Source organism: Dermacentor albipictus, chromosome 2, assembly GCF_038994185.2.
Source record: "Dermacentor albipictus isolate Rhodes 1998 colony chromosome 2, USDA_Dalb.pri_finalv2, whole genome shotgun sequence".
Classification (NCBI taxonomy): Eukaryota; Metazoa; Arthropoda; class Arachnida; order Ixodida; family Ixodidae; genus Dermacentor; species Dermacentor albipictus.
Window position 1 is genome coordinate 92328599 of NC_091822.1, and position 18769 is coordinate 92347367.

General features: G+C 47.9%; 1 protein-coding gene across 3 annotated transcripts in view; it reads left to right on the forward strand.

Moving 5' to 3' along the window:
- LOC135902762 (neprilysin-3-like) overlaps positions 1 to 11288 on the forward strand; it is a 186143-nt gene extending 174855 nt beyond the window's left edge. For 2 of the 3 annotated variants that reach the window (XM_065432995.1, XM_065432999.1), the window contains 2 exons: positions 802 to 942; positions 10855 to 11288. In XM_065432995.1, coding sequence (XP_065289067.1) covers positions 802 to 942; positions 10855 to 11196 — 483 coding nt within the window. In that variant the 3' untranslated portion in view covers positions 11197 to 11288. The remainder of the gene's footprint in view (positions 1 to 801; positions 943 to 10854) is intronic. The other variant, XM_065432998.1, reaches the window with a different exon arrangement.
- Positions 11289 to 18769: the final 7481 nt, after the last annotated feature.

Genomic DNA, 18769 nt, shown 5'->3' on the forward strand with positions numbered 1-18769 from the left:
CGGCCCCATCGAAATGCGCCTTCTGCGTATGGGATCGAATTTGCAACCTTGAGAAAGCCCACAGCTACAAAGCTGCTACGGCCGGTACGGGAATGTTGATTTTTTGTAGTGTCACCTAAACGGTTCGGTGCTGTATTGCGTCTTTGAGTCTGCACGTCGTGCGTTAGTTGTGCACTTGACAAATTTGCACAGTTTTTTTCAGAAAAAATAGAAACGTATCCTTGCGTACATTCAGTTAAATATATCCAGTTTATCCGCAACTACTGCGCCGTGCCCAGTATAACATGTCGTTGCCTTCTTACGTCACCTTTTCCTCCCCCCGCCCTCCCCCATATATGCGAACTGCGAGCAAACAATGGAAATTCTCTTATTTACTCGTTTCGTGGCTAGGTAGGTTTTCCCCATTCTCTGCCTCCTTTCTTAAGTACCTCTTTGTCATTATATCTAGCTCCTCTCTTGACTGTTGCGTATTAAAACAAAGCTATGTACTGCATTTTCGGCAATATATTTGCTGGTTTTTCTGCATAATCAGGAGTCGAGAGGTCATTGTGACGTCGCGATGGAAAGGCCCAATGATATTCTCGCGTTGCCTTTCTTCTCTGCTAAGCACCTCACAACCACCTGCCGACGCGAAATGCAAGAAAACAGCAGGAGCCGCTGCTCAGAAGTCCGAGGAAGAGGTAAATGAAGCGTCGCTTTAAATAGTCTTCATACGTGAAGTCCATTCCTCAACTGCCGACATTGCTTCGTAGATGCATGCATTAATTTTCGCTTATCTCTACAAAATTTTTCTCATTGCAGCTTATGGCTCACGAGATGATGCACGCATTTGACGTAGTAGGGATAACGAAGGACGAAGCGTACAAACCCTGGAACTCGACCGATATTATAGGGGAATACACTCAAAGGGCGCTGTGCCTGCGGCGGTCGCACAGATCGGTTGTGAGTAAACGCAGCTTTGTATTTTACCAAAATAAATTTATTTCTGAAGTTTATAAGTTTTAATTTATTTCTGAAGTTTAAATAAGTTATTTCTGAAGTTTATTTCTGAATCGTCTTGAGCGAGCGTGGTTTTAGTTAGACCACACGGGTTTCTTTAATGGGCATCCAATGCACAGTACACATACCTCGAAATGCGGCCACTGCACCTGACATTTCATCCCGTCACCTCGTGCTTAGTAGCGCATCCTGAAAAACGCCAAACAACCACGGCGTAAACATTACCATAGTGGGTCTTTAAATTAAACTAACGGTAATTTTAAATACACATTGCTGGCAAGGCAAAACTTGCTTTCACATACGCTTTAGGCTTTTGTGAATGTTGCCGAACACTTAGTAAGCAAATGCATAGTCACTCAATGTCATTCATTACCGTCTTGCATAAAGGATAACATTTTATACTGGCACTTTAGAAATTAAGACAATCGCATTGCTAGAGTACTTCAGTTTGTTTGATTCTACTTGAGCGCTTCGGTCGCAAGATATTCATCAACATTGACATAACGATAGTGAATTTCGAATTCAAGGACATGTATACCTAACGCACCTCAAGCTTGAGGACGATGCTGCAGCGCGCTCGAAAGGAAGAAAAAAGTTTATTGTTGCTTCTTTGCACGAGCCGACAATTAGAGCACAACTATTAACAGCTTTGTTCAAGCTCCAAACAATGCACCACACGCAGTCGTCTTCGTTCCAAAGAGGGCGTTACGCTGTACCAAAATGCACGCATCTGCACGCGGAATTACCAGACGTGGTGTCACATTTATGACGGATATCTCGGAGCCTACCGAATGACCCTGGCTCATGGCTTACAAGGTCATTTTAACTTCACCGCTAGTTACAGGAGGAGCCTGTGCATCGTGTTCATCACTACTTCTAACGTAGGTTGCGTGGCTGCTCTGGTTACTGCATACATGCCACTTCCGAATATTTCTGTGGCTTTTAGTATATGATCGAATTTACTGATGACAGTACTCTGTTTATCTTTCACTGCATACATGTTTCCCTGTACTAAGCCAACCTTTCGTTCCACGTATTGCACGCTGCAACAGTTTTCCGCTGCTTCCTCGATATTTCCCACGTTATAAATTCGAATTTCGCTTATGCTCTTCTTGTTTACCTTTGTAACAGGTTGTAATAGTTCGGCGAATTCTGTCCAATCTATTAAGTTAGACACTTTCAAGCTCTCTCGTTTCTTTATGTACTTCGTAATTTGAGCGACCTTGCCTGCTGCTTATCTTGGTGCTTTACCTCCCACTTCAACCACACCTTCCTACATCAACCTTATTATGGTTTTAGTCATTATCTCTATGTTATATTCATTTTTCTGTTCTAAAGCCGCACATTTGTTTGCGAGCGCTAGCCTTAATTTGCCTGCTTTTGCCCTTACTGCGTCTAAGTTGGCCTGTGTCTCCTTGACAAATTTTGCTGTTTCTCACTTCCAATTGCATTCAATAAACCACGATCAGTGCCCTTTAGCGAACACGTCTACATCCTGCAATCTGCTGGGATCGGTAGAAAATTGTTACGAAGGGAAGGAGGAAGTTGAATTAGACTAGAGGAAGACGAAGTCTGGCAGTCGCCTAAACACTATATACCTTAGTTGTAAATATACAACATTTTACACTCGTAGGCCTGCTTTCTTTCTGCAACATTTTGGTGGAGTTGCGGGGTACAATCGCGGAACTTCGCAGCGGACGTCATCTACATGCCACCGCAATGGCAAATCAACCGACACAAGCGACAACGCCTCAGCAGCCCGTGCCAACGGTCATCCTCACTCATCCGCGGGACCCAGGGACATTTTGTGGCAGGGACAACGCCGACGTCGAGGACTGGCTTACGATGTACGAGCAAGTGTGCGACAACAACAGGTGGGATCCAACAATGATGCTAGCAAACGTGATATCTTATCTAAGAGGAACTGCGAAACAATGGTACGACACACACGAAGCTGACCTAATGACCTGGGATGTCTGCAATGAAAAAATGCGAGACATGTTTGGCAAGCCTGTCGGTCATCAGCTGGCAGCAAAAAAAGAACTTGCGTGCCGTGCTCAGACCTCCACAGCATCCTATGTAATGTACATACAGGATGTGCTGGCCCTCTGTCGCAAGGCTGATAACAACATCACCGAGGCAGACAAGATTGGTCACATACTGAAAGGTATTGCAGACGATGCCTTCAAACTTCTGGTGTGTAAGGATTGTGCCACTTTGGATGCAATTATAAAGGAGTGCCGGCGCTTCGAACAAATGAAAGGCCGCCGCGTCGCTCAGACTTTCGACCGATCGTCCAATACCGCCGCGACATCTTCTTGCGAAGACCCGCCGCGGTTCGCTCAGCCAACAGGACCGGAAGATATCACGCGCATTGTTCGCCGTGAGCTTGAGGCCATGGCTCCGGCTCCAGCTCGTCCCGACTGTCGGGAAAACGTGCCCGTTATCTCCATTATACAAGCGGTTGTTCGGGAAGAAATAGCAAGTTTGGGCATTCCATCTCTCTGATCGGGCCGCCATACAAACACCTACCAGATTTCTCCGGCTGCTCGCTCCCAGATGCAAAGCTTTCCACCACTCCGTCGCAACCCAGCTGACTGGCGCACAGCGGATGATAAACCCATCGGCTTTAATTGTTCTGGTATTGGACACATCGCCCGTCATTGCCGCAACCACTGGTCATCGCCTCCTCGGTAATCGCCTCCGAGCCACTACCGCCAAGTACCAGACAATCGTACTTTCTCGCCCTATACGCCGACTAGGAACATCAACGCCGACAGTGCTCCACCAACATTTAGCCGCTCCCAGTCTCCGCAAGGTCGTAGGTCCCGTTCGCCTCTCGTTCACCGCTCTTCGTCCCTTTCTGCAACCGGTCGCTTCGCGTCGGGAAACTAGGCGGTGCAGCTCCCGGAGGTGAAGCTGCAACTACGACCTGGCCCACAAATCCTCTGTTGACCCTGCCTACATGTGGAAACCTACTAGACATTGAAGTTGACGGCGTTCCTATTGAATCTCTCGTTGATACAGGAGCGCAGCTCGTTGTGGTGATGGCTAACTACAGAGGAGCGAAAACTGGGAATCGCAAAGCTAACTCTGTATTTGGCGATAGCTTCCTGTGGTGAGAGGTGATGGCCAGACGAGAGAAATCGGAAACGCTGTTCGTATGTTCAATTCGATACCATCCGACACTTTATTAGAGGCTACAGCGGCCGCTTGCCAAATGTCACATATTTTCGAATCCACCGTGGCGGCGTACTGGCTAGGGTGTAGCGTTGCTGGGACCCTGGGCACGGGATCGAACCCAGCCTTGGCGGCCGTCTTTCGAAGATGGCAAATTGCAAAAATTAACCCTAAGTTCCACGCCACAGCATGCATCAAAATTATATCGCGGTTTGGGCACGCAAAACTTGAGAATTTAATATTAAAAAAGGAATGCTCCAAAATACCGAAAAAGCGAAATCTGTATCCTTTTAATAACTTGTTCCACGCTTCATTTTTTACTAAAACGCGATGCGTCAGGATTTTATCAATTCGAGTATCCCGCAGGACAGCACACGAAGGAGAGCTGTAGAACACAATTCCAATAGTGGAACCTCAATTCAAAGAGAGCTCGGTTGATATATAATGTTGATTAAATACTATCAAAAAATGTTCTTCATGAAAAGAACAGGACGACTGCAATATCACCCACGTGACTGGGCTTCTGAATCGGTAGTGTGCACTTTAAACGCGTTCAGCCAAATAAAACATCTGCTCGCGGGGTTCCTGGTGCGCGGCTTCACTATATCATGTTAGGCGAAATTCAAAGCCACTTTGCTTATGCTAGGGTTAACATATTTCGAAGTTTTGCATGGGACTGAGTGAGAACAAACACGAAATTATTCGTTATATAGGCCGGTTGCGAACTCGGCTTGTTTTCAGCCTTTAGTTAGGAAATTGTGCTGATTGAACGCCTCGTATTCGGGAGGTCTACTCCTGAGCTCTCCCCCCCCCCTCCTCAAAGCCCACAATACTTACAATAATCTACAAGGAAGCACGAGCCTTTATAGGAAACTCTTCAGGATCATCTGCTTAAAACGTCCCTTATCAGGGCACCACTGTGAAGTCCCGAGGACATCGAAGAGTTGCCGATGGCCTAATGTGAAAGTTCGAGGGCCCAGGAACTCAGAACGCAGTGATGTGAGCTTGGACACGAAGAAACGACATTGTATGTTAGCAGGATGTCTTAAGAGAAATGAAAATTTTATTGTTTTTATTCTTGTTCCACAGGAGAGTAGAAAAGGGAAATTCAATCGAATATTCTTAGCATACTTAAAAGTCTGTCTACTTCAAAGCGATTCATTTGAATTCCATTGTTGCGCTCTGATTTACTGACTAGTGGAAGAAAGAGGGAACAACAAATAAAAAAAGACAAGAATAATGAATGTATAGCAAGAGGCGACATACTCTAAATTGAATGAAATCGCTAGCAGTTGCAAACGTTCGTACACAGTATGCAGTCGTTTTGGAAAAGCGCAGTTGGTCTTTGCGGCCTTAAGCCTCTGCTAGTACTGAGGATAAGTTCTCAGGACATTTTCCTCCGAGCGCAGTCTGCCATGCAATTGCCTAATGCTAAGCTCCCGGAGCAAAGCCTCAAGAGTCCTTCGTTCAGATTCCGGTCTCCATCGGTCTAACGAGTCGCGTCAGCCTAGAAACGTGAGTATGGTGGCTAATGCGCTGTGATGGCTTCCATATGTTTGTCACGAGAGCCAAAATGACACGCTGTATTCTCAGTCTTATTATGTGGGCGTTGCAATGCAGCAAACTCAGTCCTGGAGGGACGCGTACCGTAACATGCTACAGATTTGCTTGCGTTTAACGTATGTAAAGCGAGAAACGCTATTCCAAGCTGTCTGTCGAAAATAGCGTTTCGATTAACTCATCTTTCTAGTATTCGCACAATTGCAAGAGTCAAGCCTATGGCTTGTTCTCTATGTTGTAATTTTGTTGTCTCGAAAGCGGACTTGTAATGCACAGTGACTGCAGAAAATCGCGCCTCTTCATTTCTATGATCACCTTCCGTCTCACCTGGAGTTTCCCACCGCAATACGATGTTGCTATGAAGCATATGGCTGGGCGTCGTATATTAAATTTTCTAGCAATGACCAACAGCGTGACGTGTAATTGGGTGACAAGACCGTATAGCACTTTTTATGCGCTTCTACACTTAATGGTCTGTTCCGCAGCGAGACTGATTGTATGGCCTGGCTCAGTTCCGGGGACGTCCACCGACAGCTTGAACTGGTGGACTGGGTAGAAAAGGCCAAGCAGGCCCAGGGCCTTACTTGAGCCCCATCCCCCACCCACGTCGCCCTTTACCCTTCCCCCTCTCAATAAAGTTTACCACCACCACCACCGTGAGCTACTATTAGCCGTTTAGACGTTAGACCGCTCTCGGAGGAAAATATCCTGGAAAATTGCCCTAACACTATTATATGCACAAGGTAGCAAAAGGCCAACTGTGCTTCCTTAAAGCGACTGTACTCACAGTTAAACGTTTAAATTCAATGGAGCAGTGAGAGCGCGCTGCCGATTGCTCGAAACAGAAACGTTACACAATTCAATGATGGTGCAGATTTGGCGCGTTATTGCCCTCAAGACATTGCGCTTCCACCGATGGAAGCAAGATAACAAAGGCGAGCCACTTAACAGCTTCTCACAGGACCGTGCCAACCACAGGTGGCAATAATGACGTCACAGGCGTTTTCTTTTTGTCGGTTTCACCTGCAGAAAAAGGGAATGCTATCTATGTAGTGTCATTTTGCTCTTGTCTCGTGGATTTAAAATATATTTAAATGATGTCCACATTGCATTTGTTTCCAAGAGTAGGTGTAAGCAAGAAAACTTTAGCTGTTGCCTACAAACACACACGCACAAACAGCAACATGCACTCTCTCTGCCTCGCTCGAACAACCGCATACGCGCTGTCGTACGCATGTAAACGCAAAAACGGAGGCACATACACGCGCACACATACACGCGTGCACGCGCGAATACAACCATACAGAGGCAGACCGAAGACGGGCACAGGCATGATCACACTACCGCCTCGACTGCCTCTCAACACACCCGCCGTGGTTGCTCAGTGGCTATGGTGTTGGGCTGCTGAGCACGAGGTCGCGGGATCGAATCCCGGCCACGGCGGCCGCATTTCGATGGGGGTGAAATGCGAAAATGCCAGTGTACTTAGATTTAGGTGCACGTTAAAGAACCTCAGGTGATCGAAATTTCCGGAGTCCTCCACTACGGCGTGCCTCATAATCAGAAAGTGGTTTTGGCACGTAAAACCCCATAATTTAATTTTTAATTTTTTGCCTCTCAACAACATGCGCGAGCAAACAGACTGCATAAAACTCCTCTTACAATTGCCGTTAAGGCCAGCTGCAATAAATCGCTTTACTATTTAAACATAGCGCTTCTTCAAGTCAATGTGCCCTCTGTCGGGAGGGTGAAAAACTATTTGCTCCAGTCGTGATTTTCACCACCCATGCCTGACCAAAACACTGCATCAACGCACCACCAGCATTCCGATTATAAGTGTTATAAATGCATATGTTGTTAGAAGGGAATACGCTGTCGTTGTAGTCAGTTGAAACTTTTTATCCTCGACCTATATTCTGAAATGTAATTGAAAACCCAAAAAAATGTAAGCTTGGGCATTGCCGGGAAATTCCAACGGAGAATGCCCAGAATTACTGTACATGGTATTGTAGTACGCTATCACGAGTGTTTCTCCGCTTCTCCGCTCTATGCTAATCCTTTCGGTGGTTGTCAAACAGATCACCCATGGTTGTAGTGGTTGCCGTAGTGACGACCGGAGGGAGAAGTGCCTTAACTCCACAACAGAAAGGCGGCACTGTGACGTCATCACCGCTACTGCCCGATAGTAAGTTGACAGGCAGGCGTGTCGCGAAAGCACCCGCTCTTGTCTGCCGCGTCGCAATGATGCTTTGACCCAAGAAGTGCACGGACCACGCAGTCGTGCCAGCTCCGCGATAGATCCCGCATGGACTTCAGCGAAAGGTGGCTGGACGGACGAAGTAGACGCCCACGCTCGCCAGAGGGACCCGGCTGTGTCTGCACACACAGAAGGTGGCCGAGGATAGTGGGAGCCGCTCTGCGCATACCAGCAGGTATGGCCAGAAGCTGCAGTATACGTGCGCCAGAGCGGACAGATAGCCGCGTGAGATTGCTTAGGCGACGTTGTTGATGCGACGCTTCTCCTAGCAGCCCTCGTGGAATCTATTTTGTCCGAATCGAACGGCGGCTTTCGCGCTATCTTGACACACCGCACTGCACCAACGCATGCACTTTTTCTTAATTGATGTCTATTGTCTCATGGCACGGAGGAAAGAAATAAAATAGGAGAGACCCTGCTGTCACGTACTTGAAGCCGAACCTGCAGCCACGAGGGCGTGCTATCTCCCTTTGAACGTCGAATCACCTGACCGAAACAGAGAGGCGCGAGCTTTGAATTTGCATTGCTACGAGAAGCCGGAAGTGTTTGCGGCCCGCGGGAGTCAGAACAAAGTCGACGGAAGTTCTTTAACAGTTTTAGTGAAGCAGAAGCGCACTTGAGGTTTTTCGTAGCACGATGAAGACGACGAAGACAGACTTTGATTTCTTCAACCTCTCTGATCCTGACTGACACTCACACTCGTAGACCCTGAGCACGATTTTGAAGCTAGCACACCATACTCCAATATCCGCTTAGCTCGCGAACAGAATGCGCTGCGAGAAATACGCGGCCCGAAAACGAAGATGTTATTTTTCAGAGCTCTACAGCAGCAGCGGGAATTCCAGGAGCGCGGCTGCCATGTCAACGTTGACGTTTGCATGTCAGTCCCAGTTCTACATTTCGATAAACATCACATGACTTCCTCCACACGTTTTTCCAACTGAAGCTGGCTAGCCGCGGCATCTCGTACGCTTTTCTTCCTCCGTGTGTCGTGGAACCCTAGCGGCGATGTAGTTGTCCCTATTGGAAACATTGATCCGTAGTCAGAAGCTTGCATGCATTTTCGTTGCTGCTCTTGAAGAGGTCCGCACGAGCAACTTTACAAAGAAGCTTACTGATATTTTCAGACGGAATTGTCGATGCTGCTTTCTTTCGATATAAGCTAGGCGAGCCGTCCAATCACACGCTAGGACGTTTAAGGCGCGATTATGGCCCGCAGGCGCAGGAAAAGAAAGCACATATTAAGAATATTGACCAAAGCTAAAATGTCGGTATAAAATTTTTACACAGGAAAGAATACGGCACTGACAGCAATGCAGCAGGCTTTTCTCAAGACGTCAACAAGTACGACAACGTGTAACCATGATGAAAAGTGTTGGGCAAATCATGTTGTTTTAAAGAGGTCCACGAGCAAGTTTTCTTTGGTATCCTTATATTTATCCTGGATGAAAACAGTGTACCACACTAAGAAGAAATGTAAGAATCAACTGAATAAAATGAAAATAAAAGTGTTTATCAACACGATACCGTCAACGGACGACGTCGCAATACATCATAGGGGATAAACATGGTCATTAGGACAAAGGATCGCCATATGCCACTGATTTCGACTGGGTAGCGAAATATTCACCCACAGACACTGTACAATTCACCAGTACCCCCACCATGCTCGGCGCGAGACTGCTGAAAAGAGCGGGTTAGTTGCGTGCAACGACCGCTCGTGTGACTGCCGGTAGGCAGTCGCGGTGACGGCGTCAGAGCAGTACGTCAGTGGCGGGGTCGCACCCTCCTGTTGTCACCACGATAGAGTATCGAGAGTGATGTACTCGACAACCACTGAAAGAGTCCGCATAGGTTATTGAGCGCAAATAAACTCTTGGGATAGTAAACTGCAGTGGCAGGATTGGACTGTGTAATTAGAACTACTGTTAGCCGTAAACTGTAGTGATTATGTGTTTAAAAGTGTGATACACCACCGAAAATACCGCGGCGTATCAATTTCATTTCTGCGTGCTCATACTTCATTCACTGTGTTCTGAGCTACGCCCTTCCCGCTCTCCCACTCCTCGCAAGAAAGAAAGCAAACTTTGCCTCACATTCTTAACATTGTCTTTGCAGCCCGCCGCCACTTTTCTATGGAGGCAATGTGCACAGTAGTGTGTTTCTATGGCCATCGTGGTTTCAATACGTCAGGCTATGCCTAGAGGGGGAGCGCGGCTGCCTGAGCACAACTTGTCTACATATAGAACCGTCGCAGTGGGGACCTCCTTAAGGTGTTGAAGCACTTGTTTGATCGCAATTTATTATTTTCTCGTACAACAATAATATTGGTGTCGCAACGACGGCCTGCGGACTGCCGACTTGGGTGTGAAGTTACGCCGACGCAGCGGTGGTGCATCTTCAGATTATTTTTTTTTGTATTAAGAGAGGACAAATAACGTTAGACAAAGCCTTCTGCGGAGTCGGACATGATCTAATGTTCAATATATAGAGCATGTAGATGCTGAGAGTATTGTCACAACTGAAAGAGCTCTGTATCATTTGCAGCTGTCCATGTTTACGAAGCTGGTTCTAGTTTTGCGCAAATCTCACAATGCATGAAAGCTTGATTTCAAGAAGTAACCTGCATAAAGCTGCGCAGTGACGTCGTTAACGCTGATCTGAGGGCCTAAAGACAGGGAATATACTTGCCCTAAAGTAGTTGCATTGCACATGCATTTTTCTCGCGTTATCTCGCGACACGCATAACGGAGTGTGTCGGCCACTTAATGTACTCAAACGCTCTTTTGCAACCTGCACAAATTCACATCAACATTTTGTCTCAGAAATGCACTGTCAAGCTTGGCCTCTATTCGCAGTTATCACTCAGCGCCCGCCAGGAGGTGTTGGATGATTATACGGACTCCGAGAACCTGGCCGACCTGGTGGGCACCAGGATTGCGTACGAGACGTTCGCTTCGTTGTCCCCAGCAGAAAGGAATGTCACGCTCGCCGGGCTCGACATGTCGCCAGAGCGCTTGTTCTTCTTCAACCACTGTGTGAAAATGTGCCATCAGCAAACCAAGTCAAAGGGCCGCTATGCATCATACCGATCCCGCTGCATAGTGCCTCTGATGAACATGCCGGAGTTTGCGAGTACATATGGCTGTGCCGCAGGTGAACCCATGAATCCACGAACGAAGTGCAACTTTTGGCAGTGAACAATTTGCTGCTGCTCATCCCGCTTTCAGCACTATTCTAGTAGCGATCACACAAGAAGCTTAATGAAAAAGGTAATAAAAGGAAATTTGGAACTCGGCGCAGCATTATTTATTTCGAGTTACGAGGCCCTCGACGGAAAAGCCGTTGATAATGAGATTCTCTAAATTACTTTGTTAGCAAAGAGGCGATGCACCACTACGTACCCAATGGCTGGTCGAGGAATGTTAGTTGACTAATGAAACTATTTGTGATAACTAGTGCCATCGTTTTATTCATGTCAGCGCAATGTTATGTCTGCTACTTTGCATAGCAAGCTTTATTGCAAGAACTGTAGTGCATTTAATCTTAGGACTTGTGGTAATACAGTATAATATGAAACTCACCTTCTCAGGCTGCCGTATCATGCACTGCAATGCTACAAAGAACGCACGGAAATTTCGCAAATGACGGTGTTTGCTGGGTTTGGAAGCAGCCGACTGCGTTCATTTTGTTTTCATGTAGACGCAGCGTGATGTAACGTAAAAGGCAAGATGTAATGCAGAAAGCTTGCGTGATATCGAAGCTACACTAAACAAACTAACCCGTGTCACGAAGGCTGATTGGCTTAAACGAACTGGTGATACTTGCGCTCTTAAAGTGCCCTGCCTAAGTATCTCTTCTGCATCATCTCTCAAGCTGCAATAGAAACAATATTCTGGCCTCCCTCGAGTACCTATTTCATCATCTGTCCGCCTGGTTCCTCTGGAATCATCACCACCACTGCCATAGCGTCTACATTTCACTTCGGTGCGGCTGGTTGATCTGCTTCTGGTGTGGTTCAGTGACTGTTTCCCTAGTGTCTAATGAATAATAAAGTGAAAGGCAATGCGAACATAAAGCTCTTCTGCAGGGAATTGACAACAATTCTGCTTACTAGTACGTTGACACATGTGAGTGAGTAAGTAAAGACTTTATTGAAAAACAAGGTATTGACGGATGACCTTGTTGTTAGGCTGCCACGAGCCCCTGGGCCCGGGCGGCTTCTTCAGCTCTCTCGATGACCTTGGCCTGCAGGTCAGGGTCAGAGCTGAGCAACACGGCCTCCCACTGCTCAGTATTACTTATTTCGTGATTTGGTATGATTTTCGGCTGTGCACGACCACATAATATGGAATAGATCCGCTTTTTGCTTACAATGCTTACATGTATGATGGTATTGGTCCGGGTAGTAGTAGTGATAGGCTACGGGGTTGGGGTAGGTGTTCGTCTGAAGTCGTCTCCAAGCTACTTCTTGTCACTTGTTAAGCGATTTGTGTGCTGGCGGGTACACTGCCCCGGCTAACCTGTAGTGCTGGGTTATTTCCTGGTAACTGACCATGTGATCCCTCTCTGATCCTAGCGTGAGCCGTCCAGGTGCTCGGTTGGCGAGTCCTCGAGCGGCGGTGAGTGTACTGGTGTGCTGGTGCCCAAATGATCTGGATTGGTCATGGGTGTTGGTTGGTGTCTACTATGTGTTTCACGGCAGCCGAGACCCGGCCTTTCGCAAAATTGCGTACTGCTGCTCTGGAATCGCTAATAATATAATGACAATGTGTGGAGGTTATTGCCACAGCGATAGCCGCCTCTTCCGCTGTTTCGGAGCTTCTGGTGCGAATTGAACCACCAGCGCGTATTTGACCTGAGGATTCCACCACTGCAAGGGACATACAGTTGCGTTCTATGTATTCTGCTGCGTCGACATAGACTACGTCTTTGAAGGCGTTGCATTTCTGATGTAGGGTTTTGGACGGCTCGGCCCTCCTTTCCTTGTGGAATTCGGGGTGCATGTTTTTAGGGAGTGGATTAATTTTGAGATGGCGCCTCTGATCGTGAGGAATGCCTACTTTAATGCTTCGCATTGACTCGTAGTTGATGCCAAGATTCTGGAGGATGTTTCGCCCGGCGGCACTCTGAGCTAGCCTTCCATATTGACATATAAGGTGCGCTTCTATAAGTTCATCGAGGGTGTTGCGCACACCTAGGGCTAGCAATTTAACGTTGGCCGTTCTTATAGGTAGCCAAAGAGCCTGTTTATAGGCCCTCCGGATAATTCCCTCTATTTTCTCTCTCTCAGCTGCTTTGAGGCAGAGGTACGGGGTGATGTAGGTGATGCGGCTGAGAACGAAGGCTTCTACCAACTTTATGAGGTTGGCTTCTTTCATGCCAGAGTGTAGGTTGTCAATTCTTGAAATGAGTCGCATCGTCTGCTGAACGTCTGCATCATGCATCGTCTGCATCATGCTTCAAGTTTATGAATTGTGTTGCCGTTGCGCCCGTTAGCTTGCATGAAGAGGCCTAGTACACGGATGGTGGTCAACACCGGGATCGCGCCTCCTCCGGCTCGCACAGTGATTTCTGGGGGTGGCGCAGTGTCGGATTTGCAGTTTGTAGGGGCTCTGAATAGGAAGAGTTCTGATTTTTGCGGGTAGCAGGCGAGGCCTTTGTCGGTAACGTACATTTCAACCCTGTCTACAGCTTGCTGCAGCGTGGTTTCTATATCTCCATCGCTACCTTTAACCACCCACAGCGTGATGTCGTCGGCATACAGACTGTGGTGTAGATCTGGAATTTGATTAAGTTGTTCCGGTAATCGGATCATCGCTAAATTAAAAAGGAAGGGGGATAAGACTGATCCCTGCGGTGTGCCACGACTTCCAAGAGGGATCTTGTCCGATTGTAGTTCCCCTATTCTTAGTTCCGCTGTGCGGTGGTTGAGGAAATCTTTGATGTAGTTGTAGGTCCTCTGGCCCACACTCTAGTATAGCCTGATGCGCTACGTTGTCAAAGGCCTTTGTGAGATCAAGGCCCAGGACAGCCCGGGTACCATTCTTGGGTATGTGGTCCAGAACGTGATGTTTAAGCTGAAGCATGATGTCTTGCGTGGAACGTTTTGGACGAAAGCCAATTATGGAGTTCGGGAATAAGTTGTTGTCCTCCGCAAAATTGTGGAGGCGGGTAAGTATAACGTGCTCCATGAGATTTCCTACGCATGAGGTCAGAGAGATCGGGCGTAAGTTCTCGAGCTGTAGTCACTTACCATGTTTAGATATGAATATTTGTGCATGCTTCCATTGCGAGGGGATAGAACCTGTTTCCCAACAACGGTTGAAGTAGTCTTTTAGGGCAGTGATAGATACGTCGTCTAGATATCGGAGGGTCTTATTTGTTATGCCATCGGGGCCTGGTGCAGATTTAGTTCGGAGTTTCAGCAAGACGGCTCGTACTTCAGCCTCTAGGTTGGGTGCGTCTAGGTTAAGATTCTCCGGACCAGTGTATGGCTCCTGGGGGATTTGTGCGTTTGTGCCTATGTACCGGGTTTTGAGCTCTGTTAGGAGCTCGTCGTTCATGCCCTGGTATTGGTGAGTGATCTTATTGAGGCATTTCTCTCTGCGCGGATTTACTCTTATCCGGGTCCATAAGATATCGGAGGAGATTCCACGTTTTGGCTAGACCGAGTTGTCCCTGCATGCTGTCGCATACCTTTTCCCATTGGTTTTTGGTCAATTGGTTAGCGTATTCCTCGATTTCTATGTTGATTTGCGCAATACGCAAGCGGAGTGTACGGTTTAGTTTATTCTTTTTCCAGCGGGTTTGCGTGCTCTTTTTGGCTTCCCACAAGTGTAGGAGGCGGCTATCTGCCTCGACCAGACCATCGTCTTCAGATATTTCCCTCGTGGTGCGTTTCACGCAATCTTTGAGATCCCCGATCCAGGCCTCGAGATCGTTTATATGCTCGGTGGCGGTTGTCTCACGAATCTGGCGGAAGCGGTCCCATTCCGTGAGCGAAACTCGTTTGCCCTTCTTGCGGGGTGGACCCGCCTGAATGTGGATTTCTATGATATAATGATCGCTACCGAGGCTTTCCCCGGTGTTAGTCGAATCATAGTTGCCTACGTTTTTGATAATAGTTAGGTCGGGAGTGGTGTCAACACTGACACTATTGACGATACGGGTGGGTGTCTGGGGGTCTGTGATGAGTCAGTCCCTGTTGTTGGGCTTCTAGCCAAAGATTACGACCTTTGACTACATCTGTGCGGTATCCCATGTAGTGTGGGGAGCGTTAAAGTCACCTAATAATAACATGACATTTTGTTGGGAGATTCTGAGAGCCTTCCTGAATAGAGTTTCGAACTTGTGACGTCGGCACTTTGGGCTACCATAGACATTAAGAATGAATAGGCTTTCATCCTCCTTACGCTTAGGGATGAGTTCGATAAAGACGTGGTCTATGTCGACTTCTTCAATATCATGTTTAATGGCTGTTATATTTCTGTGAACTAGAATAGCGGTGGTGGAATCCGACCCAGAAGCATTATAGGATTTGTACCCTGCCAATTTTGCGTGGCCTCCCGCCTCCTGAAGGGCAATGATATCCGGGGCCGCCTTACCCCCAAGGAACTGCTGAAGGTTTCCCCGTTTGCGGCGAAACCCATGGCAGTTCCACTGCCAGATCTTGTAGTTAGGAGTGTGAGCCATTTTGAGGTGGCGGGGGTTCAGCGATCGGTTTGGAGATTTCGGATAGGGATGGACAGTGATAGGGTCTGAATGCCATGGCCTTAAGGGAGCCGCAGGCCGTGGATGTAAATCTCGACTCCCAGCGAAGTACTTTGGCTTCGGTCGCCTCTACCCGAGTGTCTAGGTTGGTGGTTCTGGTTTTCAGAGCGTCTAGAGGTGCGCTTATTAGTTGCAAGTGGGCACCGTTCTCCTGATGTTGCTGAAGCATCTGGTTGGCAAGTTCAGTAATCATACGTTGTAGTTTCTCGAATCTTGGGGCTATGTCTGAAGAATTGTCTGTATGATCTTCTGCCTTACGTTTCTGAGATGGTGCTGTGGTGTTGTGCGAGGGATAAGATGGTGGGGTTGGGCGCGGCGTCTGACTGCGCTCATGTTGTCTTTTTTGTAGTCGGGTGATTTCTGCACGCTGCTTAGTGATTTCGGTTCTCTGTTGTTATAATAACTGCCTCATTAGTTGGAGTTCTGCCTCGAGAGCCTGCATCTTAGGATACTGAGAATTGGGAGAAGAGACGTTGTTAGCCCAGCTCACCTGTGTACCACTGTTAGTCGGGGTCGTTCGTCTCCCGGAACTCGACCGGTTCCGCGATCTCCCGTCGGAGTCGGTGGCACTCGGAGTTGAGCTTAGTCTCGGGTAAGATCGAGATCGGCTCCTACTGCTCGGCCCTCCGGGAAAAAAGCTTGCACTGGTTTCTTGGCTGTTCTGCGTCGATCGGCGTTCTTGCGATCTACTTTGCCTGCCCTCATTGGGGTGGTTCTGTTCTTCCACCGATAGTTTCTGCCACTGTCGTTGTCGGATGATGTAGGGGATTTGGAAACGCTTCTTGCATTGCTTTGAGCCGGAGAGATGGTTGCCGTTGAAGATAGCGCATACTAGTTCACAGTCATGGTCCGTTGGCGGGTTTTGCTTGCCGCACCGGATACAACATTTTTCGTTCGGGGTGGGGCACACATCGTCCCGGTGGCCGACTTTTCGGCAGATTCCGCACACTTCGATCGTCTTCTTGTGCAGAAAGCATCGGTACGTAGTATTTCGGTAATTGACGCAGTGTGGTACTTCTTCACCTTGAAAAACGATGATAACTGAGGACGTGCGCCTGGCGTGCAGGACCCGGGGGGTATTACGGGCCAAACTTCTAATAATGTCTTCTTGTGTGTCGTAGTCCGGAATCCCATGGATGATTCCTTTGGCCGAGTTTTCGGGCGCCGTAATGTAGGTAGTCATGCTGAATCTGTTCTCTTGTAATTTGAGCTCCTTGATTTGGCTGTACTTGACGGCGTTGTTTTCTCTTGGTGTGCTGACAATAATGATATTTTGGCTGGTGTTGATTCGGATCGTGTCTTCTAGTTGCGTCGCCGCGTCCAGAGCGGCTGTTCTCATGATGTTGTCGGTGATGTGCGCGGAGCTCCAGCTGGCTGTATTGAATCTGTCACGCGGTCGGAGAACCACTTTGAAGTCGTCTCCTGGCAGTGGTGGGGGCTTCGGCACTTGCCGACGCGGACGGGACGACGGCGTCTGCGCTACCGAATTAGGTCTTGTACGCGGTATGGCGTTGGAATCGTTAAGGCTTGATTTGCTTCGCTGTAGGTTCTTATGGGCGGCAAGCCATCCGGCCTCGTTTAGTTCTTCTGGGGCGATTTCAGTCGCCTCCACTTCTATCTCCATAGCTGCCTCATGAGTTGGTAGAGACGCCGGGCTGCCGAACCGGCGTTAGGGTTAACGCGGTGACCGGCAAACCGGACACGAAATGTGGCGTTTTATGGATGGACATGGGAGCACTTGCCGAGATGCTGATGTCTTCGTGGTCCGGATGACTTCCCGCAGTAGCGGCGATGGTTACTTCCAGGAAATCTATAGGTTGACGGTCGCTGTGAGGGGAAAAAGCCGGATCTCCATGCGAGGTACTTCTACATTTCTTCTGCGTCTTCTTCTGTCGCGTTGACACATAAAAAATGTTATAGCGTATTACCTATCATACTAAAGACAAAGGAAGCTGTTCCACCATTACAGGGTCTTGATAAGTAAACTGTTCAATCGCACATGAATGTTAGAACCAGGACGCATTCGTCGCGCACGTACAACAATGTCTCAATTAAAAAGAAAGCCTACGTTTGTATTCTAAGGGATCTATAATGGTTTTTGTATCGGTTTGGGTTCCAATCTTTGACGCCAGAAGATTGCAATATACGTAACTGCCGTCTGAAGCGCCGGGTGGTGACCCGCTTGATTGACGGCATAGCCCAATCAAACGCTCTCCTAGTGTATATGAGGGTGTATCCAGAAATAAGGTTTCCTTCCATTTCAGAAACGGACAACAGTGTTTATGCTCATAGAAATTTACATCATTTGAAGTGGCATCGGCATTGCGTGTTACGGCAGGGCTTGTAGTACATAAGACGGCGCACGTAAGTAAATACACCGTCAAGCACGCAATTACAAACGTGTTCATCAATACTTCTTTTTGGGCGAGTTGTTTCACCATGAAATTCATCGGTAACAGTGCAAACAGACGACTACAAGAAGGAAGACACGTACACACAAGCGCTCTATTTAATTGGCTTGTGTGTACACACGGCGCTTCTGTGTGCGTGTCTCCCTTCCTGTGGTGTTCTGTTTGCGCAGTTACCGATATGTTTCAAGACAAACGTGTTAGCTGGATCTCTATTCATATTATGGGACAGTAGCCCACATTTCGCCAAAACGGAGAGACGTGAGCTGCACCGAACAAACTAGAGCTTGGAGACCAGCCGGCGAAGTCCCTAACGTACAAGTGCAAGATGGGACGCGTGCGTGCGCGCGTTACGTTCTTGACATGCGCACCACACAGAACGTGGCGCTCTTGTGTACTCAACGCCGTGGTGTACACAGCGTATAAGCAGTACTAAAACAGTCCACTCTCGCTAGTGTGAAGCTAGACGATGAGAAGTCGTATCGGCGCGTTTCGATACACTCGGTGGCGCTGACTTGAATGATTGCGCTCGGACCGTGGAAGTACCTATTTTCGTATTCAGCTTATTATTCAGCCATGGTTCCCAATTTAT